General features: G+C 41.5%; 1 protein-coding gene across 2 annotated transcripts in view; it reads right to left on the bottom strand.

The window, feature by feature from the left end:
* Nucleotides 1-17,734, bottom strand: part of LOC115456288 (tribbles homolog 2) — a 33,930-nt gene extending 16,196 nt beyond the window's left edge. The window contains exons 1-3 of one of the 2 annotated variants that reach the window (XM_037441780.1): nucleotides 17,580-17,734; nucleotides 17,003-17,398; nucleotides 12,563-12,852 (exon numbers count right to left, since the gene is read on the bottom strand). In XM_037441780.1, coding sequence (XP_037297677.1) covers nucleotides 12,563-12,852; nucleotides 17,003-17,305 — 593 coding nt within the window. In that variant the 5' untranslated portion in view covers nucleotides 17,306-17,398; nucleotides 17,580-17,734. Of the gene's footprint in view, nucleotides 1-12,562; nucleotides 12,853-17,002; nucleotides 17,399-17,480 lie in introns of both variants that reach the window. The other variant, XM_037441779.1, reaches the window with a different exon arrangement.
* Nucleotides 17,735-21,542: the final 3,808 nt, after the last annotated feature.

The raw sequence follows: 21,542 nt of genomic DNA, 5'->3' as shown, positions 1-21,542 counted from the left end.
TTTTTGTACGATATACCTTTCTTTTCACTACGCTTTTAGAAAGGAGGCTTTAATTCAAAATTATAAAAACCTATTTACTTCGGTATGTACAAGATAATGTTCTGAAACAAGTTAAAGCGATTTGTTTGTTCAATACAGGACACTATGGCCTCCGGTAACCCTCGGCACATTGCGGCACATGACCTTACGTGGCCTTATCTTTGTATGATAACAGAGATTGCTGTGACCTCTAAGTGTTGATTAAGAGTCTCACACGTTGATAACAAACAAGTCCAATGACCGTATGAGAACGGACGTAACTTTTTAAGTTTTTTTTTAAGTGTGAGAAATGAGCAACTCTCGGCCGGATGTGACACCAGCGGAAACGGCCTTTAATAGAACTGCAATACGACAGCTGTCCGACATTGTAGCGAAACAAAGAAAAAAATATTATATGAATATATACTCGGGCGCACCACATGGCTTACGTATTAAGTTAATTATCTACGTTTTCCTCGAAGCTGTTTTTAAATTACTAAGAGTTCTTGGGATGACAGAATTCTACTATTTTGTAGTAATGTTGATTTATTTGTTTTTGCCGGATGTAAGACGTACCAAGTCTTCCTTATTCCGCGAGTAAAGGTTGCAATGTCCGCAATTTGTCATTTAATTCACCTTTATAACCCATTGTACAGTATGTGTCATCAATTAGAACATTCGTAAAGGAAACCAAAATATACAGCCAATTATAAAATTCATGTAATTATAAAACCACATTACTATTATACATGCCCGAATCTGACGCAATGTTCACGAACTGTTTGGTTATTGTCAACATCTATTTATATCAAATGCGGTCTACGTGATATCAGCATGATATACTTATGCTTATTCTTGTAAATTTTTTCACAATTTCCTATGCGAAGTCACGTAGGGGAATCTGCCGCGGATCACATTGTAAGACACGTTTTGTGCACTACATTAATATTAATGTTGAACTTTGATCCTATAACCTGGGTCATAACGCGAAAATATATTTTTACACGCATACTTCAAAACAATCTTTTTATCTATGACTCACTGGTATTTCGCAGAACCATAGATTTCGGCGCAATAAATTACTTTTCCTCTAGTCTTATAAAATTTTAGTTATGAACAATAGCACTAGAAAAATGTATAATACCGATATATGTTAATACGATACGTTACAATTCGAATTCACTCCTGGAAGGCGGAAGAACGGCGCTTGCGCAACTGACATTGAAACAGGCGCTTCGAATGGAGGCCGCGGGGCCGGCCGCCTGATTCTTAATGTGTTTAACGATCGCTTAATGCACGTTTTATCAACGTAGCGTTTTCCTCGTACCGAATTATTCACAATTACGCGTATGGAGAAGGAAAACCGCGAAGCAAAGTTTTCCATCCAGAGTTCGCTGGAACGGTGACACGGCAAGCGATCTTCGTGAGAGAACTCGTCACGGATCGATAGTAACTGGTATCGGTTACCATCACGTGTTCCGCGTTGCCGACACGTCACCGAGTGAGGCAACAACCCCACGTCGATGTAAGAAAATTCGCAAGTGTGGGTGCTAATTTCAACAGACCGATGCAATGTCACCTTTTGTGTCGTCAGTCTGAAGGTGAATAATGTCGATCACACTGCAAACATTCTAGATGTGCGCTATCGAAGTTTTACGACCTAGGGTGTGCAGTGTGCACTGCATAGATAAATGATATGTCGCATGCATTGTCAATAAACGGGGGATTTGTTTAACATCCAACATGCTCACGTTACGCGTCACGTTTTTCTTTCAAATATCTTTATCTGTACGTGTATCGTTATTTTAGAATTCCTAACAAATTTTTTATCAATAATTATCGAATATGAATTCGATTTGGCAAAAGGGCTGATAAGATATACTAGTGCTAACACAGTAGTCTAGACGTTTTAGGCACGCTGAGCCTATTCCTGCTACATAAATACTGTATTGATACACGCTATGCAATAAAGCAAATATTATTTATTTACATTAAGTCGGGCTAGCGCATCGAGCGCATGTGGGTATAAGTTGCTTGCGTGTGAAAGTTGGTACATATGCATTATCATTAAGGTGAATTAGTAATGTTGCTAGTGCTTACTACAGCGCGATGCATCGACAGCGCATCGGCGGCGTGGATGTCGCAACCAGCGCGGCCATGTCCGGGGCCCGTCCTTGGCCAAGGCACCTCAGCTGTCCAGCCGGCGCGCCGCTCGCCCGACCGTAACCGCTTCCGCATACCGTTCGCGTCACTAATCAAACGCGCGGAATCTCTACGCATCCGATCGATATAAGGGCACTGGATGCGTCACCGACGCGTAGGGCTCCTCCTGCGTGACGTCACCGATACGCACACTTACAAGTCACGTGTTACAGCCCTTAAAATGTTACGTGGGAGCTCTGCGTCAATGCAAAGTCGAACAACCACGAGTGGGTGAGATCACGTTTTACGAATTCTGAAACAATTTTCTTTCAACTTTTGTACGGACTTTGAACGGCTTCGTTTTCGTATATAAATTGTTTATTACCCTTCAAAGCGAAACGTGAATAGCGGCCAGTTAACAAAGTTCGTTAACAATTTTACTTCAATCGATATCTAATAAAAGGTCGACGTGACGATGTTCGTTTGGCGTTATAATTACGTAGCGTAGTCGGTGTGCGCGGATTTTATTTGCGTAGTTACATGATTATCAAGCGTGAGGCATTACATCAGCCCGCGGCGAATGTACTAATGCGACTATTGAAAACTGCGCAAAATATCGAAAATCTGTTTAAACATCGATTGTAGGAGACAAACAGTGAAATATACAATGGGTCCGCTAATGACGCCAGCTTATTATTGTCGCGGGTTTTATATACGCCGATGACTTCATTTGATATGGGTGGATCGGTGGCAATGACTACGCGCAACACCTGAATGAAGTAAATTAAACTTTAACCATCACAACTTAAGATACATAATTAAACATCTTGTGATTATCGAATAAATTTTAATTAACTCCACTAAATGTTTTCTTTGTTTCGTTATGCTTCATTGGTAAGAATTTAAAATTAAGAACACGGAAAATATCTGGATAATTAAACAACGCTGGCTATTGAAATATTTATCAAAATTGGCATAATTTATTTTTAAATCCATAAATAAGTATTTATTGGTAATCAGTCACGTAACGATTCCAATTTCAAACGCGAATACGTTACGTCACAATAAAATGACATGTATTGTTTGTGGTGTGTTGTGTAACCGGTGACCGCGAACTAAGGTCGGATACATTCTCATATTTATTGTATGTATTCTTCAATCTCGTGCGCGAGGCCACGAACACTAAAAGAGTACCGTTTCGCAACACGGCTTACATCCAATGTCGCTGAGCGCTCCCGGTGTGCGCTGGCTAGTTTGTACGTCATGTTACAACATAAAATCGGCTCCTAAGCTCTTATAAGTAGGTTAAACATTATAAGAAATGTTATAAAACTTCAATGCGAAAACATTGGAAATTCTTACAGCCGCCGGTGCAAAAATAAATAAAACTTTATTTATATTATAAGTGAAAAACAAATCCTAAGTTTTCGCAATAAAACGGCTACGTAAATATTTTTACACAATTTTAACAAACATTTAGTTCTCGAACCAAAACAGGTTTTCACATAGCTCGATGTTTACATTCATTTAACAATATACAACAGAAATAAGCGCTCAATGTCAAGAGTGGCGCAAGTGCAAAGCTCTCGTTCGTTTCGCCAAAGAGTTTCAGTGACGTCGACGTTTCGAGTCCAATGACGAAAGTACTCGCCAGTGACTCGCCGATGACTTCACGGCGAGTCCGCGGTAAGTTCTCGAGTGCGAGTTAATCACGTGAAACTGTTTGGCGAGTTTGACCGTGGTCGAGCCTTTGCAACTTGCGTCATTTCCTCTCGGCGACCCTGAACCGGGTTACGTCACGGCAAAGTTTTGTGTAGGATGCTCCTACACAACTCATTTAGAGGACAATCGCCCCACTCCCACTTCCCGACTCCTGCTATCGGATCGAATTGAACAATGTGAGACAATTAAATTATTGAATACGGTATTTATCTTATTCGTGTAGAGTTCGGTGCATCGCGTGTTCTTGAAGTTGTATATGATTCATCCGTACCAAGAAGCTTTTTACTGGTGCTATGAACTTGATATGAATTAATTTATTTGATGCATATCATCCGTTGCAAGTTATTACCGAACTATTAACCTGACACGTGTAATCTCGGCGCGTAGAAACAAGATAAACCCATAAATTGGGAAAATTGCTTGACATCATACAACTAATTACCGCATTAGTTTTTAGGTTAATATCTACTTCCCCGAAACCAAAGTCAATTACAGTTCACAAAGAGAATAATAAATAAATGTAAGTCGTATTACGAGGAACAGGAAAACGCTTTCTCATGATATAAACAAGCCGGCGATAACGTGATAAACAAATTGTATTGACGTATTTATGTGAGATAAAGGAATGCTCACGATTTATTAGAACAATGGTTCACGTATAAACGGCGGCCGAGTCATCGAAGACGAACAAATGAAACTATTTTCATCGCCAGGTGACTAACTGGCAACGCTCGTGTTTGATTAAGATTAGTTATAAAAATCGGTGCCAATGCAGCAGAGCAGGAAACCTGTACACGGCCGTGACTCGGTTATTAATAAGAATAATGAGTAAAGGATTGTTTGTCGCGGTGGAAGTGCTCCTGGGCTCACAGAAGGTGACATTGATGCCGCGTCGGAGGAGGCGCAATGTCCCGACGCGACGCGACAAGTATTTTTAGTGCATCGTTGCAGATTGAGGGTTAATCGCGATTCTGGCCACCAACAGACCGGTTTCGGTTTATTTTGTTTTGGCCGACGCGAGGTAAACGCACCGAGAAAATTAGCAGACCACGGTTGGCAAAATAGTACAATTAGTGAGCTATGAGTTATATCGTGAATAATTCACAGCTCATCCTGGTTTATTTCGGAGTAGTGTGGGCGTCGTACGGTTTCTTCGAAGGTCGATTATTTTTAAGGACATATTTCCCGGTGTATAATTATATTCGGCCCGCCTCTGCGCATATTTTGCGCACCGTACGTTTCACGTAGGTGGTAAACGAAATTGTTTGTATTTACTCGAATCAAGAATATTACCGCCTCCATAATCCATACGTACTCGAGGGAAATTGTAATTTATTTTGGGAAAAGGATGTCGACACATCAAGAATCCGCCCACGCGCTGAAGACATAGGGCACGGGTGCAAATAAAAAACGTCCGGCGAGACGGACGCGGAATCGAGTGTCGTCTGCAGAATAACGAAAGTTGTTGAACTCGGCAATGGAACAGGAAAAAGGCTGACAGTGCGGAGCTTCGCGAGATTTACGACATTGGATCGGAGGTCAATCCCCCTCGCAACATAAAACTGTTAACAAACAAACGTGGATCGCGGAGCGCGCGACGTGTTGCCGTCCGCACTCCGCACTCCACGCTCCGCTTCCACGAAACCACCGTATTCGCTTTCTGGTCACTATAATATTTTTATTGAGGACTCGTTTCTTATGCATAAATACGAACTGGTCGCGTTCTACTTTGCTGTTTATTTTTATACGGTTTTTTTCTTGTTGGTGCAGTGTGGCGTTAATGGACGCCACTGGGGCAATTAACCAGACGCACCATAACATTAACTTATCTCCGTAAATAGTACCGAAATGAACGGAATGTATTATTATACGTCGACTCGCGGCCCCTTCAAATTAACTTAGATTTACAAGAACTAAAAATACTCTATTGATCGTTTACGTCAACTAAAATTACCTGTGATTTCCTAACAAGGCACTACGCGCGCTTATTTAGGAATAACATCGAGTTTATATTTAACTTAGTTTTGGGGTTCGGTATATTTAGCCGGTGAGGGTTCGAGGCTACTGACCCGATAGAAATTTCCTATGATTCATCCCCGTGCCCTCCGCTGTCGCCCTCTACTTTTTTTTAGCTTCCCCCGCGATGACGTCATCGGGCACGCCGACACTCTCTTTGTATGAATCCTGTCATCCGAATGATTCATTGTTATATTATCCTCTCGAACGTAAACGTTTCACGATGAATCGCTTCATGTTTAAAAATTCCTTTAATGTTAAGTAACATGGTGATAGGCAAATTCCTTTGTAATTAGTTGGCATAATTGTGTCCCAAGTGGCGGGTTCAACGCACCAGTCGACATTTACAACTGATAAATTCGATACAACGTTGAACTAATTGCTGGTTACTATAAAACATTTTACATACGAATTGTTTTTTGAGTTGAGCAGTTGGGATTATCGAGAGAGAAAATGCGCAAGGGGCGATCAGATCTTTCAGTGGCGGAATATCGGATCGAGTCCGATCTGTAGGTATGCGGCGACAATCAATATCGAAATGTCGCCAACAGCTCTGAGAGTAACTACTCATAAAAAATAATATAATATTATGTTTACACTTGGTTGTTTTCGACGGTCACCGACCTTCGCGACGCAGATGCGGAGTGAACATGCCTGTAGAAAAACGCCACAACCGCCGCGCTACAAGCAGGTTTAAAACGCAACAATAAAAACAGAAGAACCACCGCTTACAGCAGCTAAAGTAACTCGCGAGCCTCGGGCGAGAAACAAAAACTGATCACAATTCGTATGGAACGACACGGAACGGAGTAAAAATGAGAATGGTCGGTGGCGCGTGTGTCGGCGGTCAGTGATTCCGCCTTGGACATAACTTCGTTCTCGGTGAGCGGTCATGCGCGACGGGTCTGCACTCCACGGCTAGAGAGGGCGTAATTACCACACTCTCCGGCCCTAGATAATTGTTGGCACGTGCGTTTTTACCGCCAGCCCGGCGAGGGCCCTCGTATCCACGCGATTATGCGCGCACACTGTGAACTTTTTTGCATTTTTTTCTAGCGTGCAATATGGCCCGTAGCCCGAGGTTAAGTCGGTTCAAACCTTAACATATACTCCAGAGTCACGAACGTCGTGACTCACACGGTGATATCATGACATGACACCGGCGCACCGTTGTTTTCCATGAGCCGACGCAGGCGAGACCGTTTAATTGGAAAACCTTGCAGGAACTGCCGTTTTAGCGAGGTGTAAATTAAGGACAAGGTTCCCGGAAAGGACGCGCCGAATAGATTGCTTGCAAGTTGTAACGCTGATGTAGAAATAGTATCGTTCGCATTGAGCACAACTCGCGCCGCCTTATAGGGTGGCGAATAAGAGATTTCGTCCTTTGCTTCGAGGCTGTGTTGCACGACGCTCCGATTATGACATTCGTTTTGAAATTCAGCCAGATGATATATTTAAAATAATTATAAGCGGTACAGCAGTGTAGCGGTACAGATGTAGGCAAACGGAGCGTGTCACAACACACGGCCGCTGTATCGGCGGATAAGTGCGCGGTTACGCAAATCCGCAGATATGTCGGGGGCCGGGGCGCGCGGCCTGTGGCGCGGCGCGGCGCGGCGCAGCGGGCACAGGCGGGCGCGCCGCTTGCCGCTTGCACAAGGTTTCGCAGACCTTTGTTTTACGCAACCGGATCGATTTAATAGCTAACCGTGCGTTTTCTCAGCCGTGTGCCTCGTGGCTAAATTAACTACGCCTAATTGAGTAATTACACCATGTACAGAATGTAAATAGTCCTATTGTAGGCAAAAAATATCCTTTGTTTCATATAAGGCGGACTGTCTTTGGAGCGGTCACAGTCGCCACATAATAATTAGTGCGCATGCGTCTATCTTCAGTACAATGTCCAGGATGTCGCCGGTCTATTGTAGTCCAGCACGAAACCGGATAGAAAAGACATTTATTCCAGAGCATTGCTCCATTGCTGGCGTCGATAGTCGCGTCCGGTCTTTTTGAACGACCAAAAAAGGTATGGACATACATTATTTATAATGATGACGAACGCCACGTCGCCTCCATTGATTCAATTATTTTAAGCGCTAGTGACGGCAATATTTTGGCTTGAAAGTTACAACACGCGATTTGTACGCATTTAAGATATTTTAGCGATATGCAAAACGAATTTTCAAAACAGTCCAAGGTGAACGTTAATAATAATAGCATTCAAAACGCGTGTTTTCACACGAATATGATGTGTATGTGTTCTGCACGGTCGCGCAGGCGCACGGCGAGGCGGCAGGCACTAGGCGGCGAGGCAGCGAGGTGGCGAGTCGAGGCGGCGCGGCGCGGGCGCGCGGCGTCGGCGGCTGCGGCGGCACACGCGACATTGGCACACTTGCGCGCGACCTCAGCGAGCCGCGCTAGTCGCGATCGAGGCCGCGAACAAACGGCCCAAAACAAGAACCGACGCTGCGCTTGAATTCCGGCACGCCTGAATCACGCCGGGCAAATTAGCACTCGATGCGCGCTCATTTATTTATCCGAGTTGCGGAGCCACACCCGCGCAAAAAATACCGCCGGCACGTGCCAACTACGCAATAGACAATACAGAATCCGCCAGTTTGGACGGCCATTACGTAAACGAGCAGTTAGCGGACAAGTAGTGCACAGTACCGTACCGTCTGCCTCGACGAACCTTTGCCGGTGCACCCTAGTTATACAACCGGGGAAACTGACGTACGATTGTATTACCGCGCGCCCAGTATTATGCAAATACATCGCTGTAATGTGGCAGACTCTTGCACCACGAAGCTTTAGCAACTGCGTTTCAAAACGTTTTCAAAATACGTAGGCGCGCCGCCCGACCGCCGCAAGCCCGCTCCGTCGTTGAGTGCACGACATCCTAATGTGGCCAATTTTGTATATCATTGCGTGCCGGACAAAATGTGACGTAGGTTGTTTGCAGATGAAATTCAGATTTGGAGAGACTTGCGGCGCGGTGGCCGGGCCGGTATGCGAGGCGGCGGCGCGATGGCGGCGTCTGCCGGGCGGCGGGCGCGCGTCTATCGCGGACCAATTTGGCACATCCGGCGGAGAGCGCCAGCGCAGCCAAAACTGTAAATATCCCGTCCCGTTAACGCGGCAGACGCGCCGATATACCATCGCAACACATTCGCATCGGACGAGTGGCGTTTCGAGTTTTCGCAGCACTGCACCCGACCGGTTCTTGAATATAAACATCGTTTGACGGCGACCGACGACCGCGAGTGCGGCCACGCTCGCTAGGATCATCGGCCGCAGAACACGAACCGAGCTCTGATATTCCGACTTAAATGCTGGAACACGCGAATATCGGATTGCATAAGTGCCGTTGTGTCATCGTCATTGTTTGAAATGCACTCGATCATCCGAGCCGGCTTCCGAGCAACGCGTTACGCAAAAAAAAACGGGTTTTGTTTTGTTACCTGGAACGGACCGACGGGGTTATTTGGCGCGAGTGGGCGGGATGAGTTTCGACAATGCGCCGCTAACAAATTTTTATACCTGAACATATTTACGAACGTCCCAAATCTATGTGAATTTTAGAAATGCGGCTCCGGACTGTCTGGTGTATAAGGATTTTTGTTGTGACAAAACACAACAAATTGTGTTTTTAAATCTTGAACAAAGTACAACTGAGTGACGTACTTCCGCACCGTCACATCCTGTGCGCCAAAATTAAGAATGCGTCGTTCGCACAAAAGTTTATAGAGAAACATCCGGTTTTCCGATCAAACGCGTGATGTCATCCGCGTCATTTCGCTGTATGCTATTTTCGTTATCACCGTGTGGCGATGTATAGGATGTTATTTCTCTGTTGGGCACGTGTTGCCATTACATATCTCTTGTGATAAATAATGTTGATAATAGGCGGCAGGGCGCAGGAGCTACCTGCGTTATCGGTAGCTTCGACCTCGTTTTCCTCCCCCAAGGCCCGAGTCCGGATGCAACGCGAGATTTCTCTTGATAGTTTCTAGTTACACACGAATATCTTGTTTGTTACTTATTGAGGTACACGTGGGAGAAAGTATGATTGTGTATATCAATCAGTGTCGTTTTTTTTGTAACACAAACTAATATAATAACCTTATCTATTCATTCAGTCGAGGCCGGATGTCTTGTTTGAATAGGCGTAAGTAATTTTTATCAAACCACTCAAACTTGATAATTTGATTCCGATGCAAATTAAAATTTCACAGAGGAATAAGAATTCGAGAGAATCTCGTTACATATCAAAGGATAGGAAAACTAGAGACGAGTGTTAAGAAAATCCACTTCAAAGGGTCAAAGAGAGCGCGGAATCAATATTAATGCTGTTGTTTACCTTTGTGCGGTATTGAACAGTGCGGCGCCCCGCCGGATGACTCGAATTATAATCAGGGGTGAGTTTATATCGCGGCTGAGACGTGAGAACCGAGGTCGAAGGGCGGGACACTTGCTCGAGTTGCACCTTCACCGCGCGATTCTCACGATACCCAACAGCTGTACACTGGGCCGCGCTGACCAGCGACATGTGCCTCATCATTAGAATTTATTAGGGCCCGGCAAGGTCAGCTGCCTGTATGCTAATGCGAGCTTGTTTGGACATCTGAACAATCGTCGGATGTGAAATGTCCTCTGGGAAAATTATGGGACAGACGGTCATTAAGTGGCCCGGATTGCCCAAATCAGCTGCCTACCTGACCCGGAGGCGGTCCGTTATCGAGGAAGCAGTTAACAAAAAGCGATATATCCGGCCCGACACATGGCAAACTGGCGAAGCATCTGCAATTTCCTGCTTAATTAATTAACGGTCAAGACAAAACGCCGTAATCGACGAAAACGGCGAGCAAGATTACGTCCCGTTTGCCCAATTCAAACAATCACCCGACGGACATAATCAAAACAATTGCTATTTCGAATCAGTTTGGTAACTGCAGTTAGTTGGACAGAGGCTCATTTGGTTGCCGACGCGGCGAAAGTTCATCAGTTTGTACTTTGTGGCTTCCGCGTAATAACCGAATGTGAAACATTCCAGCTTTGAGAGGCAACTTCTGTAAAGGCTCCTCAAGTCGCGGCGCTCGGTTCTGCCATTACGCAAAGGGTAAAGCAAAAGTTTTTACATTTGAGGCACGGCCGCAGCGCTTCCCGTTCCGCATAGCGAACCGACGCTTTTGACAACACTCGCTTTGATGCCACGATGAAAAGAGTATTAAATTTTACCTTTCCCCGGTCTGTGCGCTCAAAGCGGACTGAATTAATACTGTCGCGTAAATATGGGCTTCGTTTTGCCCGTGTTTGTGGCGCGCCCTTAAGCACTTTTGCAGAGTCTACGTGCGACGTACTCGCAGTTATATGATCTAGTCTGCGGCTTAGCGGTCGCTTCAAAGACGCTCTTTAGACTCACGAATGTCATCGCAGACTGCTGGCAAAGGTCAAAGGAACCATTACACTTTAACGCAGACTTAAGTAGTGGAGGCGGACCGAAAATTGTCTTTGCTACGTCAAGGATAATCCAATACTCGAAAGGTTGGTTGTTGGCCTGGCGGCGGGAGGACGGTCGGACGTTATTCTTATAACGAACAAAAAGTTCAACACTCGAGACTGCAGTTGAGAAATTAATGAAATCTCACAATACAATAACTTTTTTTTAATGAAAAATTAATCTTATCAAGATGAAGGTACAAATGAATGTTATTATGATAACATTGAGGACTCCGATGCGGGCAGGTGGATAATGGAATTCGTATGAAAAGATCAAGGAATGTGTTCGTTAAGGTACGTGACAAGGGGTGCATAAAGTAATTCTTATAAGGGATCAGGTGATCGGATAAGGGTCGGCAGGTACCCGCATGACAGGGTCATGGGGGTCTGATGGCGCGGGGCACAGGGCGAGAGAGCGCCGCGCGGTATCGACACGGTGTCGGCGTGGTGCCGCGAGCCGCGAGCGCACAGCCGCAGACCCTTGACCCGATTGCGGCGCGCGCAGTATTGTACGCAGCAATGACACCGTTCGCCTTGAGCTGCTAGCATTGCCGGAGATATTCGCAACAATGGAGGCCAGATAACATTTCAAAAGTTCGAAAATCCGTTTGTTCCTAACCGAGTGGCGCACCGCGGCCGCGATAATTAAAAACGTTGTGTAATCCTGTTGTTCGCATTGTCCTTTTATGACAATATTTTATCTGTAGTTTGTGATCGGACGTCGATCGGTCGGCTGGTGGCTGACGAGTCGCCGGCGCCGTTGTTCATCGATACTTATTGATTTATCGTGAATGGTGTATCATTAAGCCGACACGTACCGCATGTGAATTGTCATAAGGAATGACTTGATAACCATTTATCGCGGTAGTAGGCGCCTGACTCACGGAGGAAACGACTCGCCACTTACAATACATAGAGCATTTCCGCTTCCTTTTCGACCTTTTTATGGGTTCATGCATTCTCACGATCTTAAATGGTTATCGATAACAAAAAATCGGGGAAACGTCGTTCATAAGAGATATCAGCAGTGGCGGGATTGCGTCAGATGTTTCAATGGCAGTATTGAGCACACGACAATCGGAACCGCGGCTGACCGACTCCGACAATGTCCATTACGAGAATACATTGTCGTAAGAATTTGTTTTAAGTAAAAATATTGACTCACCTCTGAGGATCAGCAAAGACGAACTTCCTGAGTTTGAGGTCCCGCAGAACGATGCCTTGCTCGTGGCACGCGGCGACAGTTTCCGCCATTTGTCTGAACAGCCGGCGAGCTTCGTGCTCTCTTAGCCGTTTTCTCGCCCGCACGTATGAGTGGAGATCTGAGTGCGACCGCGGGAATATTAAATACACCCTTTTGTCGCCGACTAGTACTTCGTGTATGGGATTGACGTGCGGGTGTCCGTCGAGCCGGTAGTGCGCTTGGAGTAAACTGCTGCAGTCTCTGGACACCACCTGCGCAAACACATACTCTCGTACACAACCTTTCAACATTACAAATATCAAGGGAAACTAGCGCACAGCTGAAGGTTCACAGCGAAGATGGTTTCCGGGAATTCAGTTCCTTCCTTACATCCGGTTGGCTCTGCATTATTTAAGTGGATGACGTGGAGGTTTATCGCTGCAAATGGTTTCCCATCATTATGACCTAGTTTCTACGTTGCGTGACTCAATTTTTACATAGCTATTGTCAGCTATTTTCATTATAACAATAATTTAAACGTTTTTCATTTATAATTCAACTTGGCTTAATAAAGCTCAAGATGTTGCGTACTTTGTAGTAATTTCAAAAGGGTTGTATATCAAAGCGAATTTCATTTAAAAGGGCTTAGTCTAATGTGAATAACGAGGTGAAACATTTAGTGAATAGACGAGTGACCCTCGGGAATAGGGTCCGGTTGGACAGATTTCTTTGATGCTAACGTACTAATAAAATAAAATAGACAAGATGAAACCGGGATTCGAGTTTGGATGACATCAGAGAACGTTCCCCAAGTTAGCTAATAAATACCAATTAAGTTGGGCTTAATAAATTTAATTGGACAATTGATGGCCAGCTGTTATCTGGATAGTAGGTGTATGAGTTTTATAAATAATGTTCCGTACATACGGTAAATGTTGAATTATAAATTAGCATGCTTTATGGTGCAAAATAAAATAAACGAAGTAGAACAATAGTATCTAAAAAGCGAGTTTTAATAGACCGCGCATGAAACCTGTTGGCTAGCTATCAAGTTTTTGAACGCCATGTTCGAAGCAAAATCAATATCTTGTTATTAATTGAACTTGTTCAGACAGCAATCTAAGTTAGATTGTTTACAATTGGAGATAGACTATTTTAATTAACAAGCGATATTGGCTTTGTAATTTGTTTTGATTAGGTACTGTGAATGTGTACTGCACTTTATACCTCTCGAATTAATTAATAATATAATAATAATAGATGTCAATGTCCCAAATTATACTTATTCGATATTTATTAGGTATTAGTCGTAGACAGTATAATTACTGCAATGACAAATGCTCAGTCTCCTCGATGGGCAATTTCTTTACATTCTTATACGTAGTAACATTTCTCTGCTATTATAAAGTGATCACTGTCGTGGTCGAAGACCATTCAGAACGATTATGTCATTCACATTCCACATTTGCGGTGTCGATGGACGAACTACAACGGTTCTGCGGCCATCTCTACCATTCCGCCATAAATGCCTATGTTCTATTTACTACGTCATATTTAAGCTTTCGAAAACCGCTATGCGGGCGAACAGTTAGTGTGGTCAGCATTTGAGGCATTGGCATTCGAATATTCTTTAGCGTGCATCATTCGAGTAGATATTTCAGTTCCCGCAGACATGTCGTCTCGGTTTTATTTTTTTTGGAATTTTGCACACCGTGACCTATTTGTAAATGCGAAAACAAGATATAGATAAGGATTCGCCGTGTTTGCACAACACTTGATAATATTTGGCATCAAACGCAGTTACGGGAGCTAACCTACTTACTGGCTTATCAATATTTGTATAATCGAGATAATATGCGATTTGAAACTTTTCCATCGGAGTGAAATTGTGATGCGTTTTAGGTCAGTTTGTCTTGATTTGTAATGTAAACATTGATAGCAGGGATTTAGTGGATGTAAACGAAATCGCATATTTTATGTATAATACGTATTTCAATAACGTCTCTATAGACTTGTATACGTGTTGCCTACCTATAAAAATATGTTTAAACAACCGCCCCAATGTTTACGAAGCGATTGCATTGGATATCAATGAGATACGTAGTAAAACCGGCTTTTTTATATTCCATACGCTATTTCTGAGTTGATTCTTTTGATGGGCATCGCGCGCGGTGTTCACGCCGCAATGAACACGCGGCGCACTTCTCGGGCCAGCACGAGGCGGCCGCTCCGTTATCTAGTGGAGGGAGAGATAGAGGGGGGCCCCTAGCCTCGGTGTGACATTCGGCGATCGACGTTATCAATTCGTCTATTTCACAATGTCAATGAGAAGGTCACACCTATTTTCGGCGCGACCTGATGCTACCACGTGTGCCGCTCGATGTGAACTCATAAAAACTAATACAAAATACACCGATACCAGTATATCGGACATGTAAGGCACAAATGTGGCAGTCGTGTCTGCAATAGTCAGCCGGTGTTGTAAATACGTTTAGCAACGATAAAGTTGCCACACTTTAACCTTGCCAGGTTCTCACGAGGGAAGTGCCTATTCTGCGCCTTGACAATACCAACATAGGCCTTTGTTCGTAGAACTATGTATCCTGTATTGCCTAAATGTAGCCACGGCTAGGCTCGGCCGTTTGGAATAACGAGTTTCTGAACTAGTTTTAGAGTTCGCAGGTAGCTATGTGAATCACGCGAGCTCAGAGAGAAGTAAAAAGTTTTGAAGGCTCGGATAACGTTACTCTAACCGATTAGAGTACCGATACCGTCGCTTCTAAACAGCCGATATTGTTAAATTATCGATTGCGAAAGTCGACACATGACATTGTAAAAACGGCGATGGCTGCGGCCTACAAGTGCGATCGAGCAGCGCACTGAGGCCATGACATATAAAGTATGACATCGGTTTTGAGCATGACGCTATGAACAATGCACGCGAGATGTATGAAAAAACGCTGGCTGAACGTTCATTAACATGTTATTGAAGTTCTTTATTTGAAAATTAAAAATATTTCTCATTTATTCACGGCAAACTGGCGTGTGAATAATGATCATGTTTCATTATTTATTCACTTATTGTATGATTTAAAGTTCTGAACGTGATGTTTTAAGGTAATATGAGCGTAACTCATTGTTACGAAAATATACCAAAAGTACGTATTAATAAGTTGTAGATACTTTAACATTCATCGAATAATTTTTACCAAAGGGACGCGCCATGTGGGCATATTGATAATTGAACTTATCTCCGCATGGGGTCACAATCCCGTGGGATAATACGAACCCTTTAAATTTTGCCTTGTTTACTTGATTCCATTAATTGTATGACACATATCCTGTACAGTCATAAAAATATTTTGGTAGAGTAAAACCCGCAAAACTATTAATTAACATGGTAACCTAATTACATTGGATCTTGAAAAAACTTATAACGAAATATAAACAGTTGGAGTATGAGATTACGCACTATATCAATCAAACAAAGCTGCGCAAGTGGTTTTGAAACTCAACAAAATTTCGAAACGGAACATGTAACGCATCCTATACGTTCGGACAGATTGTTCTCCTTTGTCAATTATTGACAGTGTTTTTGAATTTCATCTTTAGAACAATGTGTCAACGGAAACAATATGTAATGGCTGTATGCCAAATTTTTGAAACAAACTTGTTTTATTATTTTCCTATAGAATGTAGTGTAAATAAACATCATAACATTTAGTATTAATAGCGACGTGGATTTATTATAAATTTATTATGAATTGCACTTTTTAAAATGTATGCTAAAATTAAAAAATCCGTAGGTCAGTTAACACCCACGAAGTCTTGGATTATGGAATAAATTCAAACTTGTTTTTTTTATGTGTAGGTATTTAAAGTACTTAATGTTATCGATTGGTGTAATAAAGCACAATTAAATAACTCGTTTGGTGTAGTGCGATCTATTATACCGAGTAAAGGGAGAGGTATTAATTGACTGTATCTAGATGCTATTACGTTCCTAGCCAACCTGATTTATCATGTAGGTGGTACCCATAGATAAACTTATTTAATATGTAGTTATGCATGTAAGTAAATCTACCTGCATTTCTGACTTGATGGAAATTTCGTATACAACCAAAAGTCTCGCAGTCAGTTCATTAATTATGCTTATGAAATTGAACTTATAATATTATTAGGGTTTAAAAATAATAACACTTAGAGTGTCTAGTCAAAAATAAATGCAAACTGGCGGGTATGTTAATAAAATTACCATTATGTTTGCAATTTAAAATCCCAGAGAGAGAGGGAGAGAGAAATGATAATATATTAAGAAGAGAATTCGTTTTGTGGTTTGCCAAGGTTAAAATTTTATAAAAATTTCAATACTTTGGTATATATGATGATACAAATATAAGTATATATTCGAGTGGTACTCACTTTGCAAACATATTCCTCTTGCGTGCGCACGTCCACACACCGACATAACGAGGAACCCTCCACTTGCTCCAACAAAAGGTATTTTTCAGCCACTAGCGCCGCTTGGAATTGGTGCTGTGGGGGTGCGGGGCTGGTCGGCGCCGGGCTGGCGGGAGACGCCGCGGCCGGCAGCCGGTCCGGCAGCACGGGCGACTGCGCCCGCTCCTCCGCCTTGCTGTGCTCGCCGTTGGCCGGCACAGGAACAGTCGTCGCTGGCTTGCTCAGACGCAGCGACCACAGCACCGAGGGCGATCCGGGATCCATCACAATCACAACACTGTCACGTTACACTGATGAACACAAACACTGACACAAACACACAATACTACCGAGGAACTACGATGAGATGAACATTATCTGTAACAAACCGAAATGGTGACATTATAACATTTGGACCGATGATTTGGTAAGGGGGGAAAATTACGAACAAACTACGAACCTTGAAATGATTTGACCTGAGTGGATATCGTACCAAAAATTGTCTGTCCGTTGTGGCGAAAGCTTCGCGTGTCTTATAATGAATTACGGGATATGTTACCTAGTAATTCGAGCACGTATAGACAGGCCAATATTTTGGGCCGGTGTCCGCTCGGGTTGTTGTAAAATCAAACGAACACACGACCTACACTCACTAACGCCATTGCGAGACTGAATGCGACGCTCGACGAAGCCTCGGACCGGCAACCGATCCAACGTCCAATGTCGACACACCGTCAGCTTGCGTAGTACGCAAGCAACGCCATGCGTTTTTTAATCGCTACCGACGATATATGACTATCTCTTTCTACAGTACTGTGATACGGGGGCGCGGAAAGAGAAAGACTGCGACCATTCATTTACGTTTGGCAATGCAATAGCAAGAGTCAGAGACGCGCGATATTTCAATATTTTTCACAATACCGGGTAATAATATAGCGTATATTTGATTAATTTAATTTATGTCTGTTGTGATAAATTCAAGGTTAATTAAAATACGTTTATTTATTTATAACATGACTGTTATAATGGCCAATAGCCAATAGGTATCGCACGCGTGGGAAAATTTATTATAAAAAAATCCCAGTGGCATTAGCACGTAAAGGGGGTTATTATGGTATACTTTTGTTTTTATAAATTGCTATTTCATAAAATAATCAATATAACTTAACACTATTATATAATTAATGATATTATTGCGTAAGTAAATATATATGTATTTCTATCAGAGTCGTAACTAGTTAATTGATATGTGATATCACGCTCAAGTTCGCGGAAATGTGATGTTTTGCACTAGTGGCTTTGTATTTTGTATAACTTGAAACTAACAATTTGTTTTTAATAAGATTTTTTTAAAACAGGTAAAAAAAATATTAAGTGATTGTTCCTAAGCAATACATCTAAGTATTGAATTCTGGAATTAATTTAATAAGAAAAAAAAGAACCTACAAACACGATAAAGTGAAATGCCAACTAAGCGTGATAAATAATAAAACTTTGATATTGGATTACGGGGTCGTGTGATAAGAGATATTATTGTGACACGAATTTACCACAAAGAAACGTCTACGCAAGAGTAAAAAGCTTGAAAATCACTTTATAAATATTGCCACGTTGAAAATAAGGCGGTAAACAGACCGAGCATCAAGACACCCACGTCGTGTTGTTCGCTTTGATCTGGAAAAGAACTTTGTGAGTCAAGGTCTAGGTTTGAAATAGTTACCTGTTTACTGTTTTTATTATGGAACCTTGCATGTTACGTAACTGAAAATGTAACTAATAGTAGATTATACAATATACTGTAAATATTGACCCCTTTATCATAATGTAATATACGCTACATATTGTTGATTGATGAAATCAACCAAATTATTTCAATATCAGTATTTACGAATTTCCTTCTTTGCTAATTTAATTAGCGAAATATTGTATTGTGATGAAGTGATGTATTGTAGATACTAGCACGCTACTAGAAAAGATTATTTTACGTTATACAGTGCCGCAGCATTGCGATTTGCGACGATGAAGTGATGTATTCTAGGTACTAGTACGCTACAAGAAGATTATTTTTTGTTATACAGTGTTGCAGCAATGCGACTGACTCAGTTGATCCCGTACGATGAGTGCGAAAGGACATGATTCATCACATACATTGCAAAAATATTATAACGATATAAAAAGTAAAAACACATTCAAATAATTTCAGATCAACAAATGACATGGCAGATAACGGAATCCCCCATTAATGAATACGCTATGTGTGGAGACGGTTTTGCCCCGATGTTTTATTTATTTATACATATATTATAACACCATAACAGTTAATATTAATGCGATGTTATTCAGATTTAATCTTAACAATTGATTTCAATACATCTATGAGCCATTTCTGTGAATTCTGATAGATTACATATAAATATATCCAAGCTCTGGGATATAGTATTAAGCAATCGTATGGCCTGTGACAAGGGCGCAAACCTTAGTACATTATTTACCTATTGTTTGTTTTAATACATGATTGCTGTTAGTACTAATTACTAATAGTTTAGTGCGCTTAGTGCAAATCATATGTTCCGTGTTTCCTTGACTGATTGCGTCATTCATCTCAAGGCACGGTACTGATGACTGATCGAATGATGCTTTGTTTTAATGACGCAACTGATTATGACGCAATGACTTACAATAAATTTCTCATGAAGTGTTTCAAATGTTATGTACTCGGGTAACATTTTCCGCGTAAGGCGTGTTTCCTGGACGATTTTAATTAAGCCCAATATCTGGACATTATTAGTTGTATTATGGCACGATTTTAGTGCTGAGGTCTCTACATAGTAACATCCCGGAGACTGGAATTTGTTCCCGATATGGCCACATCACATCATGGGACGGAATACACACTGTGGAAAGCGGCTGCTCCAGTTGCGCCATTACCTATCCCTTGGGAGATAAAAGTCGTGAATGTGTGCGCGTTTGTATCTGGACATTTCTTAGAAAATTGGATTATTGGAAACTTTGTGGGTTAAGAGAGATTTATCGCGAATCTAGAACTGTAAATAATATAAAATAAAAACTTGATTTATAACAAGAACGCGAATTTGTTTTCTTAAACAATAGTACATGGGAACAATAAAACTTAATTTCTTGGTCGCGAAAGTTTATATGACAATATTGGATTGCAGCAGGACATTTTCATTACAAATATACAATAAACGGATGATTAAAGAAATATATTACATGTATGCTATCTAATTATCTTTTTTTGTTGGCCTTTTGAAGTTTAAATTGATGCTTAACTGGAATTTATAATAATCGCGGCATTATAAAATACTGTACTGTTCATTCTTATCGTCAATCGAAATATTATATCTCGTTCAGCCGCGACAATTTGTTTTAATTATCTACATGAGAAAGTTTTTACCTGAGCTGGTTCCGATGCATTATAATATTATTAATACTGTTTTTCTTTATTCATTATTGCATTCTAAAAACGAATACAAATACACATTCCAGTTGGTATAGATGTCATTTCGAAATAATCGTAAACAAACTGGCTAAGAAAGGAATTAAGTTAAAAAAATAATAATAATATTTGATAAGAACTGGCTGAAAATGGTTTTCTTATAATAATAAAAAAAAAATCTTTTACAAAATTAAAAAGAACTTTAGTTAAGTCAGCGCATTTAGAATTGGCCCCGTTATGTCAGTGTCAACTATTTATGGTCAAGGACAGATCAATAAATTCATCCCAACCGGTTCCGTGATGGAATATAGATTATAAGTAGTGATTTATATTGTTATTTTAGTCTGTCCGTATGTATTATTAATTAATTTCAATGCTGTAAACAAGTTATTATGCAAATTGCATGATAACAAAAAAATTGCACTATGAAATTAATATTATTTTTTATAGGTATTACCTTGTTTATGGTTCGAACTTCAAAGTTTTACGTACCTGGTACAAATGATTTTTATTTTCCTTTGTTTATGAATAACCTTTACCTGTTACATGTGTAGGTAAAAAGATATTGGACAATTATTAAGCATAAGAAAGATATATAGCAAGTGAAACCGAGGGTATACACTAGTGCTAAAAGAATTTCGCACAATCGTTATTTCAAACATATTTTGAATTTTAACGCATTATCACATAGTAACTTAATACTGGTTCAGTGTCATTTTTTGTAATACATTATGTAAATCGTTGCTAAACAACCTTGTGTTATTTTTAATGTTATATTCCTAATCATGAACTAGAACATGAGGTCAGACTGAAGATCGTAATATTGGAAAGATGTATATCCTGGATTGACTTAACTGGGTAGAATTTGGACAGCTTAGAAACATTATACTGGTGGTAGGTCTCTCGCATGTGAGAGCCCGCCTGGGTAGGTACCACCGCAATGTCTATTTCGGCCGCCAAGCAGCAGCGTGTAGTTACTATTAACATTATGTCTCAGGATGGTGAGCGCAGTGGAATATCAAACAATACTTTGTAATTCAAGGTGTTGGATGGTGTTTCTGCTGT

Source organism: Manduca sexta, chromosome 23, assembly GCF_014839805.1.
Source record: "Manduca sexta isolate Smith_Timp_Sample1 chromosome 23, JHU_Msex_v1.0, whole genome shotgun sequence".
Lineage (NCBI taxonomy): Eukaryota > Metazoa > Arthropoda > Insecta > Lepidoptera > Sphingidae > Manduca > Manduca sexta.
The sequence above is the reverse complement of the archived record's forward strand: the minus strand, read 5'-3'. Positions and strand labels throughout refer to the sequence as shown.